Source organism: Myxocyprinus asiaticus, chromosome 34, assembly GCF_019703515.2.
Source record: "Myxocyprinus asiaticus isolate MX2 ecotype Aquarium Trade chromosome 34, UBuf_Myxa_2, whole genome shotgun sequence".
NCBI lineage: Eukaryota > Metazoa > Chordata > Actinopteri > Cypriniformes > Catostomidae > Myxocyprinus > Myxocyprinus asiaticus.
In genome coordinates this window covers 18668916-18687033 of record NC_059377.1, presented here as the reverse complement: position 1 = coordinate 18687033, position 18118 = coordinate 18668916, and the positions used below count along the sequence as shown (strand labels likewise).

The following is an 18118-nucleotide window of genomic DNA, read 5'->3' as shown; positions in this document are numbered from 1 at the left end:
GCTACTTTTGAAACAGAAAAACAAAAAGAAAAGGTTAGAGTGGGCAAAAAAACACAGACATTGGACAACAGATAATTGGAAAAGAGTGTTATGGATCTTAACCCCATTGAGCTTTTGTGGGATCAGCTAGACTGTAAGGTGCGTGAGAAGTGCCCGACAAGACAGCCACATCTATGGCAAGTGCTACAGGGAGCGTGGGGTGAAATGTCACCTGAGTATCTGGACAAACTGACAGCCAGAATGCCAAGGATCTGCAAAGCTGTCATTGCTACACGTGGAGGATTTTTTGATGAGAACTCTTTGAAGTCGTTTTAGAAGTTCTGAACATGTTTTTTTTTTTTACATTATTACAAACTTTTGGCCGCCAGTGTATATGATAGTTTTGATTTTTTTTAAGCTATTTAAATACATACATTACACACTTACCTAACTGTAATTTGTGTTATTCAATAGTTTTGTTGAATTAATATTTTCCTATATTATTTTCTAAATATTAAATATTATTCTAAAATGTGCAAAATAGTTGTAATATAGAATGAGTAGGTGTTTCCAAAATTTTGATTAGAAGTGCATAATCAAATTATTTTCTGATAATATTTAATAATAGTATATTAGATTATAGTTTGACACAAAACAATTTAGATTCACAGTTTGCTTGGCGACTTTTATTTTGACATCATTCACTTTGATCTTTCACCCGGAAGTGGTTAAACATACGCACTCCTGTGCATTTATTTGCGTTATAAAATCAAACTTTCTTTGGCCGCAAGATGTAATTATATATTTAGAAGTCATTACTCTTAATGTATGCACAATGTCAGATCGCAAACGAAGCCGAGAGCACCATGAAGACAGACATGAACGAAAGAAACACAAGTCAAAACAAGAGGACGACAAATACAAAAACCAAACCAAAAAACTAATTCAGGAGGTGCAGAAAATCAAGCATGTGGAAACATTGTGAGTGTCACGCTATACTTCAGTAACACTTTCAATAACTGGAGAGAGTTTGATGTAAGCTGGACTCTTTGTAATGTTTGGCACTGGCTTTTCTCCTTCAGGAGAGTATGAAACATTTACAGCTTTATACACAACGTTTTGATTATCTGTGTTGTTGTCTTTTACTTTCCATATTTGTAATATTTTTTTTTTTCTTTCATTGTCAGTTATGAAAATCCTCCTCCTGGACTCATAAAGGTTTGCTATAGTTTAAAATATTTTATAAAATCCAGATTCATCGTAGGCCAGTTGTTTTGGATAGTTTTCAATAATTCCTTTCATTAGACTTTAAGTAAAAGGCATAAAAAATAACCTTTGGAGTGAGGATTTTGCAATTCATGCAAGACCACTTTTGCAGGAAGAGGACGACAAGCCAGAGGACTGTATTCCTGATGACCCCGGTAATGAGGATGCCAGGAAGTTCTTGGCACACGCGCCCACCAAAGGACTGTGGATGCCTCTGGGCAAAGAGGTGAAAGTCATGCAGTGTAAGCAAACTTTTCAAATAACTTCACTTCTAAAAATTGAAGAATTGTGAGAAGGTTGGAATTGCAAACGTTCTCCAGATATTGTATGTATAGAGACTTATACTTTCACCTACATTTTAAGCTCCCATAGTCCACAAAGTGAACTGAGGTTCCTCCAATCTCTAACTATAAGTTGTAAGTGGTATTTAAGCATTTCTACTGTGTTAATGAAGGTTGAGAAACAGGATTGCACATTGATTAAAACTGTGTGTATGTAGGTTGGAGATGCAAGAGGTATGGCCACCGAACAGGAGACAAAGAATGCCCTTTTTTCATAAAAGGCAACCAGAAACTGGAGCAGTTCAGAGTGGTGAGTGCAACTTAACTGGCCTACTTTTGCACTGCTGGTCTGTATAAATGATTTATTTAAAGATTAGTTATAACCCAACTTTCTGTAGGCTAAATATTGAATAAAAGGGCAATGGTCATACAGCTTCTCTACAATCTCTACAGTCATGCAACGTATTACCACTACCAGTAAATAACAGAAATGAATACCTTAAAGGGATAGTTCACCCAAAAGTTAAAATTCTCTCATCATTTACTCACCCTCATGCCATCCCAGATGTGTATGTCATTCTTTCTTCTACTGAACACAAAAGAAAAAAAGATTTTTAGAAGCATCATTTAGCTCTGTGGGTCTTCAAAATGACAAAGTGTATGGGTAGCAAAATATTGAAGCTCCAAAAAGCACAAAGGCAGCATAAAAGTAATCCATATGACTCCAGTGGTTAAATCCATATCTTCAGAAGCGATATGATAAGTGTGGGTGAGAAACAGATCAATATTTAAGTCTGTTTTTATTATAAATTCTCCTCCCTGCCCAACTGGTGGTGATATGCACAAAGAATGCAAATCACCAACAACAAATTAAGAACAATGTTAAAGTGAAAGTGGAGATTTGTAGTAGAAAAGGACTTAAATGTTGATCTGTTTCTCACCCACACCTATCATATTGCTTCTGAAGATATCGATTTAACCATTGGAATCATATGGATTACTTTTATGCTGCCTTCATATGCTTTTGCAGCTTCAAAGTTTTGGTCACCATTCACTTACATTGTATGGACCTACAGAGCTTCAAAATATTCTTCTAAAAATCTTTGTTTGTCTTCAGCATAATAAAGTTATACACATCTGGGATGGCATGAGGGTGAGCAAATGAGAGAATTTAATTTTTTAGGTGAACTGTCCCTTTAAATATAGTTTAAAAAAAACCCACTAACAACCTACTAGCCTTGTGTAGCTTGCCTTGCATAGTTTGACTATGGGCACTAAGTCTGGTTCACTTTGCAACTTATTCTTGCCAGGAACTGCCTGCTTAGACAGGAATGGGCCATCTGAACTATGTTTCCTGACAGACGGCTTAAGCTTGTGCACCTCCATCCAATCAGATTGGAACTGGTCATATCATTTTTGTGTGCAATAGACCTTGATCACAGTTATGCCACATTTGAATTCCTACGAGAATGAAAATGAGGCTGTGAAGGATAGACTTATGGTCCCTTCAAAGGCATGCACTTTATAAAGTTTGTATAAAACTCCTAAGTCTAATTTTCTGTAACCTGTGTTTTCTGGAGTATTTTTTTTTTTTGTCTAGGAAATTTGTGAATTGAAGAGACTTAAGTCTATCCCTCACAGCCTAGTTTTAATTCCCGTAAAAAATAAAGATGGTGTTACTACTATACTAGATTCATATGCATCAGGTGTTCAACAGTGAACAGTCCCTGGGTGTCCCGTATGAGGCTGAGACTAAACAATCTACTAACTCAATGTTGTGTAAATTCACAGATACAAGCTAGTGTTGCATTTCTTTTTTTTTTCTTTTTTTGTTTTTTTTTTTAAATATGTTTTTGAATTGTTTCATGCCAGACAATATAAATTACATCAGTCTTTGTTTATCTGAAGTTGTAGTTCTATCCATCCATCTTCTATAGCCGTTTGTCAAGTTGTAGTTCTAAAACATAATTCAGTTTCAAGTCTCGTAATATGCAGCTGCACAATAAACTGTTTTTTTTTTTTAGTTAAATTTGCTTGGGGCTTTGATGTATTGTTAAAATAATATATATATATATATATATTTTTTTTTTACAGGCGCATGAAGATCCAATGTATGATATCATACGAGAAAACAAACGCAACGAAAAAGAGACAAGGTGAATTAAGTGCACCATGGCTGATAAATATGCATCATATCTTTAAATATTATTTGTGTTGGCTAGACAAATGGAATAGTTTTGGCAGTTCATGTTGCATTATAATGTCTTTCGATAAAAGGAAGGGCAGACATTTTTTTGAAAAAGTCAATGTCATGTACTTCCCTGAGATTAAGAGGTTTTAATGTTCAGCCTCAGCAGGAACTGATTATTAATGACATGTTTTGGTGTGTAAAAGTCTCTCAGATGCCAGTGCTGATGAATTGTGTCAGTACAACAAAAGAACAGTAAACAGAAGAACGCTGTTGCAGACGATGATGTAACTCCTCACTCCACTGTGATTATCTACTGCTGTTTGCTGACAACAAGCTCCTGCTACCCAGGAGTAATTAGAAATCGTTACGTGGGCTGTAAAGATGTCGTACATAGTTAAGATGCTTGTTTACGGCAGAGAAACTTACAAAACATCCCCCCAGGGTTTTCATTTTGATTTTCAATATGATGTTGGAAAGCAAGACGTAGCTTGTTTAATAAAAGTTGAAAATCAGAAGTCAGCTGCTTTAAAGTTGAGGCAGTCTTCACAGCATGCTGTAAATCAAAATAAGTCTAAAGTGAGGCTGTGCTGAAGATATGGTGTGCTGTGCGGTTCCCTAGGATACACACCTCTATTAGAGGATGTGAACCCTTAAACAGCTGTGATGTGATGAATTGTTAATAGTTTCAGGTCAGTGTGACACAGGCTGTCGGAACGCGTTTGTGTTTTCTGCTTTCTCTTTATATTGTGTCTCTTAAGTATATTCCCATATCGGTGGCAATTGAATTCAATTAAAGATAGATTTCTTATAATATGGAAATTAGCTTAATAATCCCAATTGCTTTTAAAGTGCACTTTTATTAGGATTTAGTATTTTTTCCCCCTTTATTGAAAAAGTTGTACACAAAGAAATGAATAGTTGTTTTAAAAAAAAATTTAAATCATGTACCCAAACTGATATAGCTATAGTCATATTGCCACGGAGAGCAAGGCAGGACCCAAACGTAGGGTGGCAATGAAAATGGCTTTATTAAATAAACAAACAAAGTGCAAACCAAAAATTTCACAATGGAGAAAATCTGACAGAACTAAAACACTGGCAAATGAAAAAAGACACAGGAACCAATCGACTGGAGAAACACACAATGAAGCACAACAAGAATCACAAACAATTCAACACTGGACTGAATATGAGGGGAGCTTAAGAAAGAAAGGGTTGATAGGAAGTAGGTGCTGCTGTTGATTATTAATTGGAGAACGAGCTGGCGTTCTCCACGTGGCACCTGCAAGACACAAGAGGGAGTGAGAGACAAAGCTAACTCAAGACTAGACAGACAGTCAGGAGAGGCACAGTCAGGCCAGACTGTGACACACATCAGTAGCTTAAAGGGGTCATGACAAGAGGAGTCAAATTTTACTTGGTTTTTTGACATTAAAGAGGTCATTGTACTATAAAAACATACTGTAAGTTTCAGAACTCAAAACTTCCCTCTCTGCAAAAAGTGCATTTGTGTGAAACCATATTGCCAAAACAACTTATCTACTTCCACATTGTGATGTCACGCTGTGGTTGAAATTTGAATCTGACTGCATCCACAACAATACATCAACACCTACTTTACCTTTATTCACTACCATAGCCCCGCCCAGCATTGGTGAGCAGTGAGATGGCAAGTAGAGAGAGCAGGTCAGTCAAGAGCAGAGAGCCATTTAGAGCAGTGTGTGTGTGTACTGTCAAGTCTTATAGGAGAAGCAGCACCAAAACCGAGTGTTTCTGACAGAGGGTAAGAATGAGTGTGGAAAATGATCATGTTTTACAAATATATGACTGTTTTTGTGCAAAAAACTTAACTGATGTTATAAGTGAACCTTACGGAACATTTTAAAATAATAAAAAAAAAAGGCATGTCATGACCCCGTTAATAAAAGATGTTTTATTTTACATGGAGTAGATCGTGGACATCACGTGACCAGTTGAGCGCTATTTTTATTACTGCTTCTAGTCCTGTTCACACCAACCCCGTTTTTTCGGTGCGATTGTTCATTCCGAATGAGCTTTTGAACGGTAACAGTGGATTCCGATGCCGTTATTCACAGCAGGTCCGACAAATCGTCCGCTGTCAATCCGAATGTATTTTTTTTTATGGAGTGTGGTCCGATTTTTGTTTTTTCTTCAGACTTTCAAGTGTCGCTGCAGCTGCTCAATCCAGCGTGTTGATGGCACTAATCAACTAGAAAATACCAGCATTGGACATGCTTCTGATACACACCTGAAAATTATATACTTAAAAATAAATAGTTGCAGTTCATGAACCCTTTGTACTGCAAACATAAACCTGGTCTGTTTTTGAAAGTTTGCTTATGTTTTTTTTTTGTCTTAATAATGTACATTTTTTAATATGTATATCAATGTCCCTGTATATTCTCATGGCATTAAAAATAGCAGTGAGGTTCGGCAATTTGTTTGCACTAAGCTCTTAGTAAAATATCCCATAAAAAGTTGTTACATGCAAAGTTTCAGACAAACAATTTGCAGAACCACACTGCTTTTTTTATTGCAAAGACAATATAACAAAGTGTTGCAATAATTTAAATAAAGAAAAGACTGTGAGCTGTTTTCTTTTATATTATTTTTAAAATATGCTTAATTTTTTTTTATACTAAACTGTTATTCTTAATTTACAATATTCCACATGTATTTATATCACTGTACCTTGTGTTATTTTATCCAAGCATTAATCCAGACATAAAATGAGAAGTTGAGTTTGGGAGCCTGGAACATACACCTACTCGTAGCTAAATTTATGTGCAAATAAGTATGAAACGGCGCTCTTCACTCATCTCACTTGCATAAAAAAACTGATTATATACTCTTCAGAATGCATCAACATCATGGAAAGAACATAATGAAACAGTTATGCCAAATTAGGAAAATAAATGCTTTTAACAGCATTTATTATATTAATCTCTAACAGCTGAGGGTGCGAACAGGAGACTGGTATAACAGCAGCACCGTAACAGTGCTGTCTACTGTACAGGAGTGAAATAGTTTCTAGTTTCATCTTTTTACGGACTCTGTGTATAATAGACCTTCTGTCAGAGGTTTGTCTCGCAAAATCGGCACGGATTTGGTGTGAACAGGCCTTTATCATGGTAATCCCCTGGTAACAGACACTTTCAGTCGTGAAATAATGTAATCATGGCTGAATGTGAATTCTATCGCTTTTTCTACAATGGCATCGGTAACTGCAAACTTTTGCTTGTTGCTGCATACTGACTGCACTAGTTGTCAGAATAAGTCCAAAAATTATTGCAATGTTGTTTAGCGCAGCATAAAAAAAGACTGAGTGCACCTTTTAAAGGGGAAGTGTGTAATTTCTGCGCCACTAGCGTCACCAAACTAAATTTAAAAAAAAAGAATTACTAGCGGTTACCCATAAACAGATAGTCTGCCCCAAACTCACAACATTGTTTGAACCAATGTTGCTGTGTTGGGCTTGTCAGTATGCTCAAATAGAGCAATGTTTTGAATGTGCCACAATGTTACACTTTCTTGGGGTAGTGAGTTAGCAAGTATCGAATGGCCTATTTCTAGTTGTCTCTGCATATTCAGCTGGGGTAGGAGAAAGTCTTTTTAACAAGGGAAAAAAATATCACCTTTAAATGTATCTAGAGTTCATATTGCGCATAGAATGTGAATGCTTTAAAATTGTCTGATCTCCTTGCTGTAGGATCCAACAACTGAAGCAGCTGCTACAAGACACCACCTCGGACTCGGACTCCTCTTCGTCTGCCTCATCCGATCACGCCCGGAAAAAGAAAAAGAAAAAAAAGGAGAAGAGGAAGAAAGAAAAGAAACAAAAGAAGAAAAAGAAGAAGCATAAGGCCAAGGGCAGCGATGACCGGCAATTGAAAATGAATGAGGGAGATCAAAAATAAAAGATAAACTGAGTGTTCAGGAGCATGTTCATGTTCACATATGTGCATGTGTGCTTGCAAAAATAAAGGCCTCGGATGTGCACATACACACACACACATGTTTGAAGTTTAGACACCTCTGTTTAACGTCAGTGCTCATCTAGAAAAGCTTATAAGGCCTTTGGTGAAACTGTTTCAGACCACTGCCCTATCAGAGTGAAAACACAGTAGGCTTCTCTCCAGGGTCAGGCCATCTTCAGAGCTGCTTAATAATGCATGGGAGCATTTAAACTCCTCTGTCACATGGAACGCTTAGGATTTGTGCATTTCTATCATGTTTCCTATAGCTTGTCCTTATCAGACCTTTAGCATGTTTGCTCTTCAGACTTGAGGTCCAGGATTTGAGGATGTCATTGCCTAAAGATGAAATCTGCTTTTTAGAATGTATGTTGATTTACTTTTTTGGGACTGTTTTGTCATGCAAAGCGACTGAGAAGAGCTTGTTGTCTGCTTTAGTTTTTTCAGAATGCTTCAGATGTAATTACTGTACAAATGAACAGTCCATAAATACTTTCAAAAATGAATGAGTTCAAGGTTTCCAGTGTTTACGAATACAAATACTCATTGTATGGTAATCAGAGTGTTCTTTTTTTCTTGTTTTGATTTTCTTCCCTTTTCTCCCCAATTTGGAATGCCCAATTCCCAATGCACTCTTAAGTCCTCGTGGTGGTGCAGTGACTCGCCTCAATCCAGATGGCGGAGGACAAATCTCAGTTGCCTCTGTGTCTGAGACAGTCAATCCGCACATTTTATCATTTGGCTCGAGCGCGTTACCGCAGAGACGCAGCGCGTGTGGAGGCTTCACGCTATTCTCTGCGGCATCCATGCACAACTTGCCACGCACCTCACCAAGAGCGAGAACCACATTATAGCGACCACGAGGAGGTTAACCCAACGTGACCCTAGCAACCGGGCCAATTGGTTGCTTAGGAAGCCTGACTGGAGTCACTCAGCACGCCCTAGATTCGAACTTGCGACTCCAGATGTGGTAGTCGGCGTCTTTACTTGCTGAGCTACCCAGGCCCCCAATCAGAGTGTCCTTAAAGGTATTTGAGCATTTGCATTTTCAAGAAACTTCAAATCAAATTGGTGGGGACTCTGCATCTGGCTATGACTGGATGATGCACATCCAGTTAGCACCTCTTGAATGGGTGACAACGGATTGCACATCTTTCACATCACAAAAGGGATGATTCCTTTGATCTTGTCACTCGTCACTGAGATCTGGACTCCTTTGGCTGTAGTTGGAGTGCATGTGCCACTTTGTACCAAGACAAACAGTGCATCACAACTTCAAAGGAGCTTCTCATAATGCTGCTTCAATTAGAGGCTATTTAAATGTGTGCTATTAAAGGAATATTCCAGGTTCAATACAAGTTAAGCTCAATCGACAACATTTGTGGCATAATGTTGATTACCACAAAGCTTTATTTCAACTCATCCCTCCTTTCAAAAAAGAAGAAGCATTAATCGAGGTTACAGTTAGACACTTACAGTGGAAGTGAATGGGGCCAGTTTTTGGAGGGTTTCAAGGCAGAAATGTGAAGCTAATAATTATATGAAAGCACTTGCATTCTAATGTTAAAATTTGTGTAAATTGTAATTGTTACAGACATTTTAGGGTTTGTTGACATTACATCGTCATGGCAACAAAGTTGTAAAATTGGCTATAACTTTACACAGAAAAGGTTAGTAAGTGATTTTATCACAACACTAAAATTATGTTAACACGCAAATTGTTTATGTCTTGTTGGTGTACTTGTGAAACTGAGTATTTTAATGTTCAAAAATTGGCCCCATTCACTTCCATTGTAAGTGCCTCAATGTAACCCAGATTTTTGCTTTTTTTTTTTTTTTTTAAAGAAAAGGAGCAAGTCACAATTAATTTTTGTGATAATATTATGTCACACATGCTGTCGTTTGAGCTTAACTTGTATTGAACACGGAATATTCCTTTAAGAAAAGAGAAAGAGATCATGAGATCATTGATTGGAAATATTAAACCAAAACGGAGGCTATGACTGGCCCCAAGGACATGCTGTATTTGATTTTTAGATTAATTTGTTAGCTTGCTCTAATCTGCAGTCTCGAGTTAGGTGTGTGTGAGTTTTGTGTGCCTAATATAATAAAGGCAGGATTCTCATGTTTCCTCCTCTGTTCCATTGTAAATTTCTTTGTGCCGATTTTGCCCAGAGCATTTAAGAATGTGTGTGTATGGGGCATGCTCCCCTTTTATCTGACAAGTCCTGATATGTGTTTCAGACACCGATACTCACTGTTCTACTCCCTGCCATACACCTGATGTGGAACCGTTTAAATACATTTGAAATGTTTTGGTGAGCTGAAGTCTAATTATGCATGCCAATAAGTTTGATTTCAAATGTATATGCATAACACTGGTGGAAAATGTCAAATATTTCATCAATAAATGCCATGTAAGAATCACATGACCAGCCGAATACTACTCAGTCTCAGTAACCGTCCTGTTATTTGACTCTTTCACTCATTGATTAAAGTAATCATGGCTGACTGTGAATACTATATTTCTACAATGACATCTGAAACTGAAAACTATTGATTTTAAATGATGCTGCATCCAAACCGCTAGGTGTCAGTGTAAGCCCAAGATGACACAAAGACAAAAGTTACTGAGTGCACCTTTAATATAATTGTAGAAATTCTAAGGGGGCTTTTATAGGGTTGTGTCCATTCTAATAATCCACCTTTTTTTAGTGTTCCACTATTCGACTGTTTTCGATTTCTCCAGTGTTTTTACTCACATCACCATATATTCTTAGCGGGTAATGTAATGTTTAAGGTATACATTTGTAAAAATGATCAAAAACATGCAGGTACTTCACAGAGTCGAGATGACCGTTTTTATCGACAGTGCCACACCTGAGTGTGTAGATGACAGGAAGCGATGGTCTGAGGTGAGATATGTTGATATCATTAATTATTCTGAGTTATGACAGCCAACAACTGCGCAAGTTGAGCCAGAAATTCATTTAACTTAAATGGTTGTTGTTCTCCTCTGGATCGCTCATTTAGGCCGTTTTTACTTGGCATCTGGAGACCAGAAATACAAAACAGAAAATTAGAATCATCATGGCGCCGCCCAGTGGTTGCTCAGGAAAACTGTGGATATAATGGTGTAGGCATATGATGTCAATCTTGGGACAGTTACAGTAATACACATCACATTATCCAGTGGGATAGATCATCTGTGTGGACATTGTGAGCATATTAAGATTTGGTAGACAGATATTGACAAAATGTCAAATATGCCCTGAAGACAAAATAACATGCAATTATTTTTTGTTCTAATCCTTATTACAAGTCTGATTTGTCCTTTCTGTACAGACCAAAAATTGCTGATATTGATTCAAGCTGTTAAAATATTAAAATACTGCAAAACTGGATCTTTGCATATTAAACTTGCTTTTATTTATTTGTGATTTATTTATATGTTAAATTGAAATTGTAATGAGTGTGAGTGTGACTGTGTGTGTGTGTGTGTGTGTGTGTGTGTGTGTGTGTGTGTGCTCATTGTAAACACACCCACCCCACAAAACCAATTAATTATTAAAACCCATTGTTCTCCTAAAATATTATCTAATGGTAATAATATAATTGCAGGAGAAAGCGAAGTGTTATTGTCATCCGCTTTTTTTTAAATATTATAACTTTTTATTCAAGAAACAAAAACCTACACAGTCATCACAATCGAGATGAAAAAAATAAAAAATAATAAATAAATAAATAAAAAAATGAAAAAATCTATTGAATGATCAGGATTTTCTGTGCTGTGATTGGTGGATGTCCAGAACAGAAGAGCCAATCATCGGACGGGAGGAGGAGGAAAGCGGAAGTGAAAACATCATCAGCGCTATCTATCTAGTGCGCTAGAGAAAGGGAGGGAGCGCGCGACTGCCACAAACTCCCAAATAAAAATCCCTGGAAGGAGGAAAAGTCGCCTTGCCGCTTCAGGTCTGTACGTTTTATTCTGGAACTCTAATTCGACTGATGATAGTTTCTCATAGGCGCGCGACATCTGACCGCTCCGGGTTGTTTAATGCTTATTGATTGAAGTTGAAACGCCGTGGTGGGGGGCAGTTGTGAGAGTCAAGAATAGCCCATCTTTTGCACCGCGGACAGACAGACAGTTTGACAGAGACCTCCATGCAAGCAATCACTATCCTAAGGACACTCTGATTGTGAAGTTTTACATATTTGCTCTTAGTGCATAGTATGAATGCAGCATACATATTATAATTTCTTACACTCAGAAGCTTTAACTCTCTGTCAGACTTGCAAGAATACACTGATGTCATAACACGGTGACAACCACGAATAAGTTTCACTTCACAATTGTTACATTTTAGCGGCAACAATGTTACATCGAGAGTGATACATTAAAATTAACTTTATATAGAATACACATTGATTTGAATATTGTTTTAAGACCAAGAGCAATCTCTTTTCTGTAGTTTGGAACTTAATATATGGAATATAAATATTTGATGAACCAATGAAATTCATTGGTTAAATCCTCGTTGACTGTACTTTGAAAGATGGCTTTGTCTCATCACTTTAAGGTCTGTTTTTATCAGGATAATTCTTCATACAAAAGTTGACAATTACAAGGAAAGCATACCAAACAAAAGACTTTGACGACAGAAAAAAAAAGAAAAAAATACTATTAAGTGACGTCGCTGACACGCCCAAATAATCGATGACATTCGTTATTGTTTTTATTGCCGATTTTATCGATTTGTTGCAACCCCAGTTGAGATTTGCATGAACTCTAGATCTTTAACCAGAATTTTTTATACACCAGTGAAGTTTATAGATGGAAGAGTTTTGAAAGTGTGTAATAACCGAGGAATAAATGACATTTGTAAGGGGCCGTTCAGGCCGAAAATATTCTTATGCTAAAAAAAAAACGCAGGTGTCTCGAAACACGTTTTTGTAACTGTTATAAGTTGCCTCTTTTTAACTTGACACGGCGTCTAGAAAACGCTGCGCAACGGTCAAAGACGTCCGTCTGACGCATGTTTACACAGAAAAAACAAAATTGAAAAACAGTGCAGAGTGCAGACGGACGAAAGACGCGTTCAAAAGAAGTCAATCCATCTAGAGAGGGAACAGTTCCTCCCTTTTGATTTTGAAAACCATCACAACTTTTCATCTTTGCATGCTTATATTTGCTTGTCTGTGTTTGTTGCAGTCAGGGCATTTCTGATGCGTGAGATAAGGACTAGTGGATTCCAGATGGGAATGTGTTTTGTTGCAGTGACAGTCTGTTTCTTTTATCCTCATGTATGGCTTGAGGCAAGTGTGAGCTCAGTGTCTTGGCCCCAGTCGGCTGTCTGTGACATCACATGCATGCTCTGTTGGTCTTAAGAGATGTAAGCTTGCCCACCGCATGTATATTTAGTGTTTTCTGGGTCAGATATAATTGAGTCACAACATGACATTAATTCAAATGCATGTGTTTTTTTTTTTTTGTTTGTTTTTTTTTTTAAGAGGCACTCTTGTCAGGTTGCTGACATTGTTAACTTCTCAACCTTCTATATGCGGCCAGTGAATGCTACTTAGTTTTTACACTGCCATTTTATATGTATATATACAGTGGTGGCCAAAAATACTGGCACCCTTGGTAAATAGGAGAAAAAAAGTCTGTGAAAAATATGTCTTTATTGTTTATCATTTTGATCTTTCATTCAAAATATTCACAAAAAATATATCCTCTAATGGATATCAAACAATTGCAAACACAACACAAGTTTGATCAAAAAACAAATATTTTAGTCAAATATATGTGTGGCACAATTATTGGCACCCTTTTAATCAATACTTTGTGCAACCTCCCTTTGCCAAGACAACAGCTCTGAGTCTTCTCTTATAATGCATAATGAGGTTGGAGAACACCTGGCAAGGGATCTGAGACCATTCCTCAATACAGAATCTCTACAGATCCTTCAAATTCAGAGGTCCATGTTGGTGGACTCTCCTCTTCAGTTCACCCCACAAATTTTCTATGGGGTTCAGGTCAGGGGACTGGGATGGCCATTGAAGTACCTTGATTTTGTGGTCAGTGAACCATTTTTGTGTTGATTTTGATGTGTGTTTTGGATCATTGTCCTGCTGGAAGATCCACCCAGGGCCTATTTTAAGCTTTCTGGCTGAGGCAGTCGGGTTTTGATTTTTTTTTTTTTATCTGTTGGTATTTGATAGAGTCCATGATGCCATGTATCCGAACAAGATGTCCAGGACATTTGGCATAAAAACAGCCCCACAACGTTAAAGATTCACCACCATATTTAACGTGGGCATGAGGTATTTTCCATATGGCTACCTCTCTGTGCGCGCCAAACCCATCTCTGGTGTTTGTTGCCAGAAAGCTCTGTTTTTGCTTTATCTGACCATAGAAACTGGTTGCATTTGAAGTACCAGTAGTGTCCGGCAAACTGAAGATGCTTGAGTTTATTGTTTGATGAGAGCAGAGGCTTTTTCTTGAAACCCTCCCAGACAACTTGTGGTGATGTAAGTGACGTCTGATTGTAGTGTTGGAGACTTTCTGACTCCAAGACCCAACTAATTTCTGCAATTCTCCAGCTGTGATCCTTGGAGATTCTTTGGCCACTTGAACCATCCTCCTCGCAGTGCATGGAGACAATATAGATGCACGTTCTCTTCCAGGCCAATTCATAACATCTCCAGTTGATTGGAATTTCTTAATTATTGCCATATGGTGGAAATGGGTATTTTCAATGCTTTGGCTATTTTCTTATAGCCATTTTCCATTTTGTGAAGCTCAAGAACATTTTGCCACACATCATAACTTTATTCTTTGGTCTTACCCAGTGTGATAGATGACTAAGGGAATTTGGCTTGTGTGTTACTTCTTATTTATACACCTGTGAAACAGGAAGTCATGGCTGAACAATTTCATGTCCCTAGTCACCCAGGTGCACTAAAAAATGTCAAATATGAATGGGAATATACTTTAGATATATTTTTCTCATAAGAATTTCTAGGGGTGCCAATAACTGTGCCACACATATTTTTGACAAAAGTATTAGTTTTTATTTATTTATTTTTTTTAAATAAAACTTGTGTTGTGTTTGCAATTGTTTGATATCCATTAGAGAATATATTTTTGTGAATATTCTGAATGAAAGATCAAAAGGATAAACAATAAAGACATATTTCTTCACAGCCTTCTTTGCTCATATTTACCAAGGGTGCCAATATTTTTGGCCACCACTGTATGAGCATGTGCACCATAGGGTCATGGCATGCCTTCTTTAATGATTTAAAATGTTCCTTGAGGTTCACTTTGAATAGTACCAAAGTTTTTTACACCAGCTCACTGCTCACCGCTACTGTGATTAAAGGTAAAGTAGAAGTTGATGTGCTGTTGTGGAGGTGGTCAGATGCAAATGACTACAACAGTCTGACACCACAATGTGAAGGAAGTAGCGAACGAGTCGTTTTGGCAGCTCGGTTTTAACAAATGCTCTTTTTGCAGTGAGGAGGAAGTTTTGGGTTCTGAAACTTACTGTATGTTTTTATAGTACAATGACCTCTTATATGTCAAAATATGAAGGAAAATTTGATACTTCATGTCATGACCCCTTTAAGAGGATGTGCGCTAACCAAAGCAGTTTTGATATACTAGATATCACTTTGCATTAGACTTAATTTGATCTGTTTTAAGGTGAAGTGTGTAATTTCTATACCAATAGTATCACCATACGGAATTGCAAATATAATGACTGTTTTTCAAATCGGTTTCCCAAATATTCCCCTGTATTTCATTTGTCAGACAAACAGATTGTCCTACCCCAAACTCACACCATTAGTTGAGCCAATGTTTCCGAGTTGGGCTGGATGGGATGGTTATGTTGAAACTTTTGGGGGAATCAACCTAACAATGGCTTGCTTGTAGGTCACATGAAAGGTGCAAACTGCAAGTTTTTGTTCATGTTGTCTTTGACTTACACTGACACCTTGCGGCTTGGATGCAGCATCATTTAAAATCAATAGTTTTCAGATTCAGATGTCATTGTAGAAATCCATTCTTTACAGTGAGCTATGATTACTTTAATTCACTAGTGAAAGTGTCAAATAACAGGATGGTTACTGAGATTAAGCGAGTAGTATTCGGCTGGTCATGTGATTCTAACATGGCAGCCCCCATGGCGATTCTCTCTCCATGTAGATTAAAACAGCTTTTATAATGTTGCTGATATGACTAGAGTCATCTCATGTGAGTGTTCATGATTTTATAAATTTTATGTTTCAAAATTACAATACATTTTATTTAGGAGTTAAACTTTTTTTAATGAGTAAAAAATGTCTCAGGGCATCTTTAAATGAAGAATTCGCCCAAAAAATGAAAATGTATTCTGCCATTATTTATTCACACTAATGCCGCTCCAAACCTATATGAATTTCTTTCCTTTTTTTTCAAGGAACACAATAGGAAAATAATAATAAAACAAAAAAATCTTCACTTGTCGTTTCACCATATAATGAAGCGGAGTAGAAATTACGGGCTGTCAAGTTCCTAAAAAAAAAAAAAAAAAAAAGAAAAAGAAAAACAGTACTTGATACAATTACTGCACTATTTTCTGTCCTTTTTAGAGCTTGACAGCCCTGAGTCACTTTATCTTTATTATTTGGTGAAAAATATGTGAAGATATTTTTTTTTTTTTTTTAATAAATTCCTTTTGTGTTCCAGGGACAAAAGGTTGTCATACACATTTGGAGCAACAATGGTCAGTAAATTATGACAGAATTTTCATTTTTTTGGGTGAGCTATTCCTTTAAGCTGGTATAGGAAAAAGTGTTCTATTATTTATATCTTTCAGCTATATGTTGGAGTTTATCGTCAGGTTTATTTTTGTTTCTGTGTGGTGGAGGCTGTTACCGTGATCGGATGAGTTTTCTAAAAGACACACAGAAGTTTGCAGAGCCACACTGAGAGCAACTCCTTGCATGTGCAGCGTGTTACGGTGTATGTATTTATAAATAAGTTAGTTTCTGCAATTCCTCAGTCTCACCTCTGAGTGCAACCTTGCCAATTTATGATGAGTTCTTGACAGCAAGTAATTGCTCTCTCTCTCTTTCATGTTCCCCATCTCCCTCCCTCTCCATCTTTCTCACCACCCAACCCCCTTCTCTCGCATCTAACTCACTCACTCAGGAGGGAGTTGTTGGATTCTTTTTAAAACATTTAAAAAAAAAAATATTATCCTCTTTTTCTCCCCATTTTGGAATGCCCAATTCTCACTACTTAGTAGGTCGTGGTGACGTGGTTGCTCACCTCAATCTGGGTGGCGGAGGACAAGTCTCAGTTGCCTCCGCTTCTGAGATGGTCATTCTGCGCATCTTATCACGTGGCTTGCTGAGCACGACACCGCGGAGACTCACAGCACGTGGAGGCTCATGCTACTCTCCGCAATCCACGCACAACTTACCACACGCCCCACTGAGAGCGAGAACCACTAATGAGGTTACCCCATGTGACTCTACCCTCCCTAGCAACTGGGCCAATTTGGTTGCTTAGGAGTCACTCAGCACACCCTGGATTCGAACTCGCGACTCCAGGGATGGTAGTCATCGTCAATACTCGCTGAGCTACCCAGGCCCCGAGTTGTTGGATTCTAAACTGTTCCTCATATGATGTGTTCTTCCCTGGCTTTTTTTATCTTCCCATTTTGGCGGTGAGCTTCTCTGTCTAACTCTACCTTAAAGAGCTTTATTGGGTTTTAAAGGGATAGTTCACCCAAAAATGTAATTCCGGACCTGTATAGGGCTGGGCGATATAACGATGTAATCAGATATCGATGATATCTGACAAATACCCCGATGTTGATTGTGACGGTCATAGACAGACAATGATCGACAATATCGGTAAATGACAAACCATGGTGCTGGGAAGTTGCCAGATGTATTAAATAGTAGCCCAATAGTTATCATGCACTTATGTTTTTTTGTAGATAATAATCAAAATATTAAAACGTTAAAAGCATTACGGATTAAAGAGGCCGGTTGTGTGTCCATTTTCACTGCCGATGTTGTCTGAATAGCATGAAACATTTTCCGTAGCTGTTATAACCTAGACTCAGACATGAACTGTCACAAATACACTATTGCTAATAACAAATACAGTAAATGAAGACATTAAAATGACATGTCATTAAAGCGAAAATAATGAGAGTGATGGAGCATCTGTCTTTATGAAAACTTTTATTCAAAAGTTATTCAAAACGCATTGCTTAGTGACATCAAAGATGAGAAACAAACAAAGATGAAAGTGATCAAATCATAAAATAATTAAAAAAAAAATGTTCACTTTGAACCTAATATTTAATTCGATTTCATTTTTTTCAGGCATTAGTCTGTTAACT

The 18118-nt window shown here is 37.4% G+C and overlaps 2 protein-coding genes across 3 annotated transcripts in view; both read left to right on the top strand.

Moving 5' to 3' along the window:
* Positions 1-695: 695 nt before the first annotated feature.
* Positions 696-8218, top strand: rp9 (RP9 pre-mRNA splicing factor). 2 transcript variants are annotated; one of them, XM_051671565.1, is made up of 6 exons: positions 696-960; positions 1167-1197; positions 1358-1487; positions 1745-1836; positions 3621-3682; positions 7448-8218. In XM_051671565.1, the coding sequence occupies exons 1-6, from the start codon at positions 815-817 to the stop codon at positions 7653-7655; spliced, it is 669 nt and encodes a 222-aa protein (XP_051527525.1). In that variant the 5' UTR covers positions 696-814; the 3' UTR covers positions 7656-8218. The 2 variants fall into 2 exon arrangements, with proteins under 2 accessions (XP_051527525.1, XP_051527526.1); XM_051671566.1 differs by lacking the exon at positions 7448-8218 and adding an exon at positions 3921-6327.
* A 3330-nt stretch (positions 8219-11548) lies between these two features.
* The window catches only part of LOC127425490 (engulfment and cell motility protein 1-like), a 178930-nt gene continuing 172360 nt past the window's right edge, over positions 11549-18118 (top strand). The window contains exon 1 of the mRNA XM_051671552.1: positions 11549-11684. The gene's annotated coding sequence lies outside the window, so the exon portion shown is untranslated. The remainder of the gene's footprint in view (positions 11685-18118) is intronic.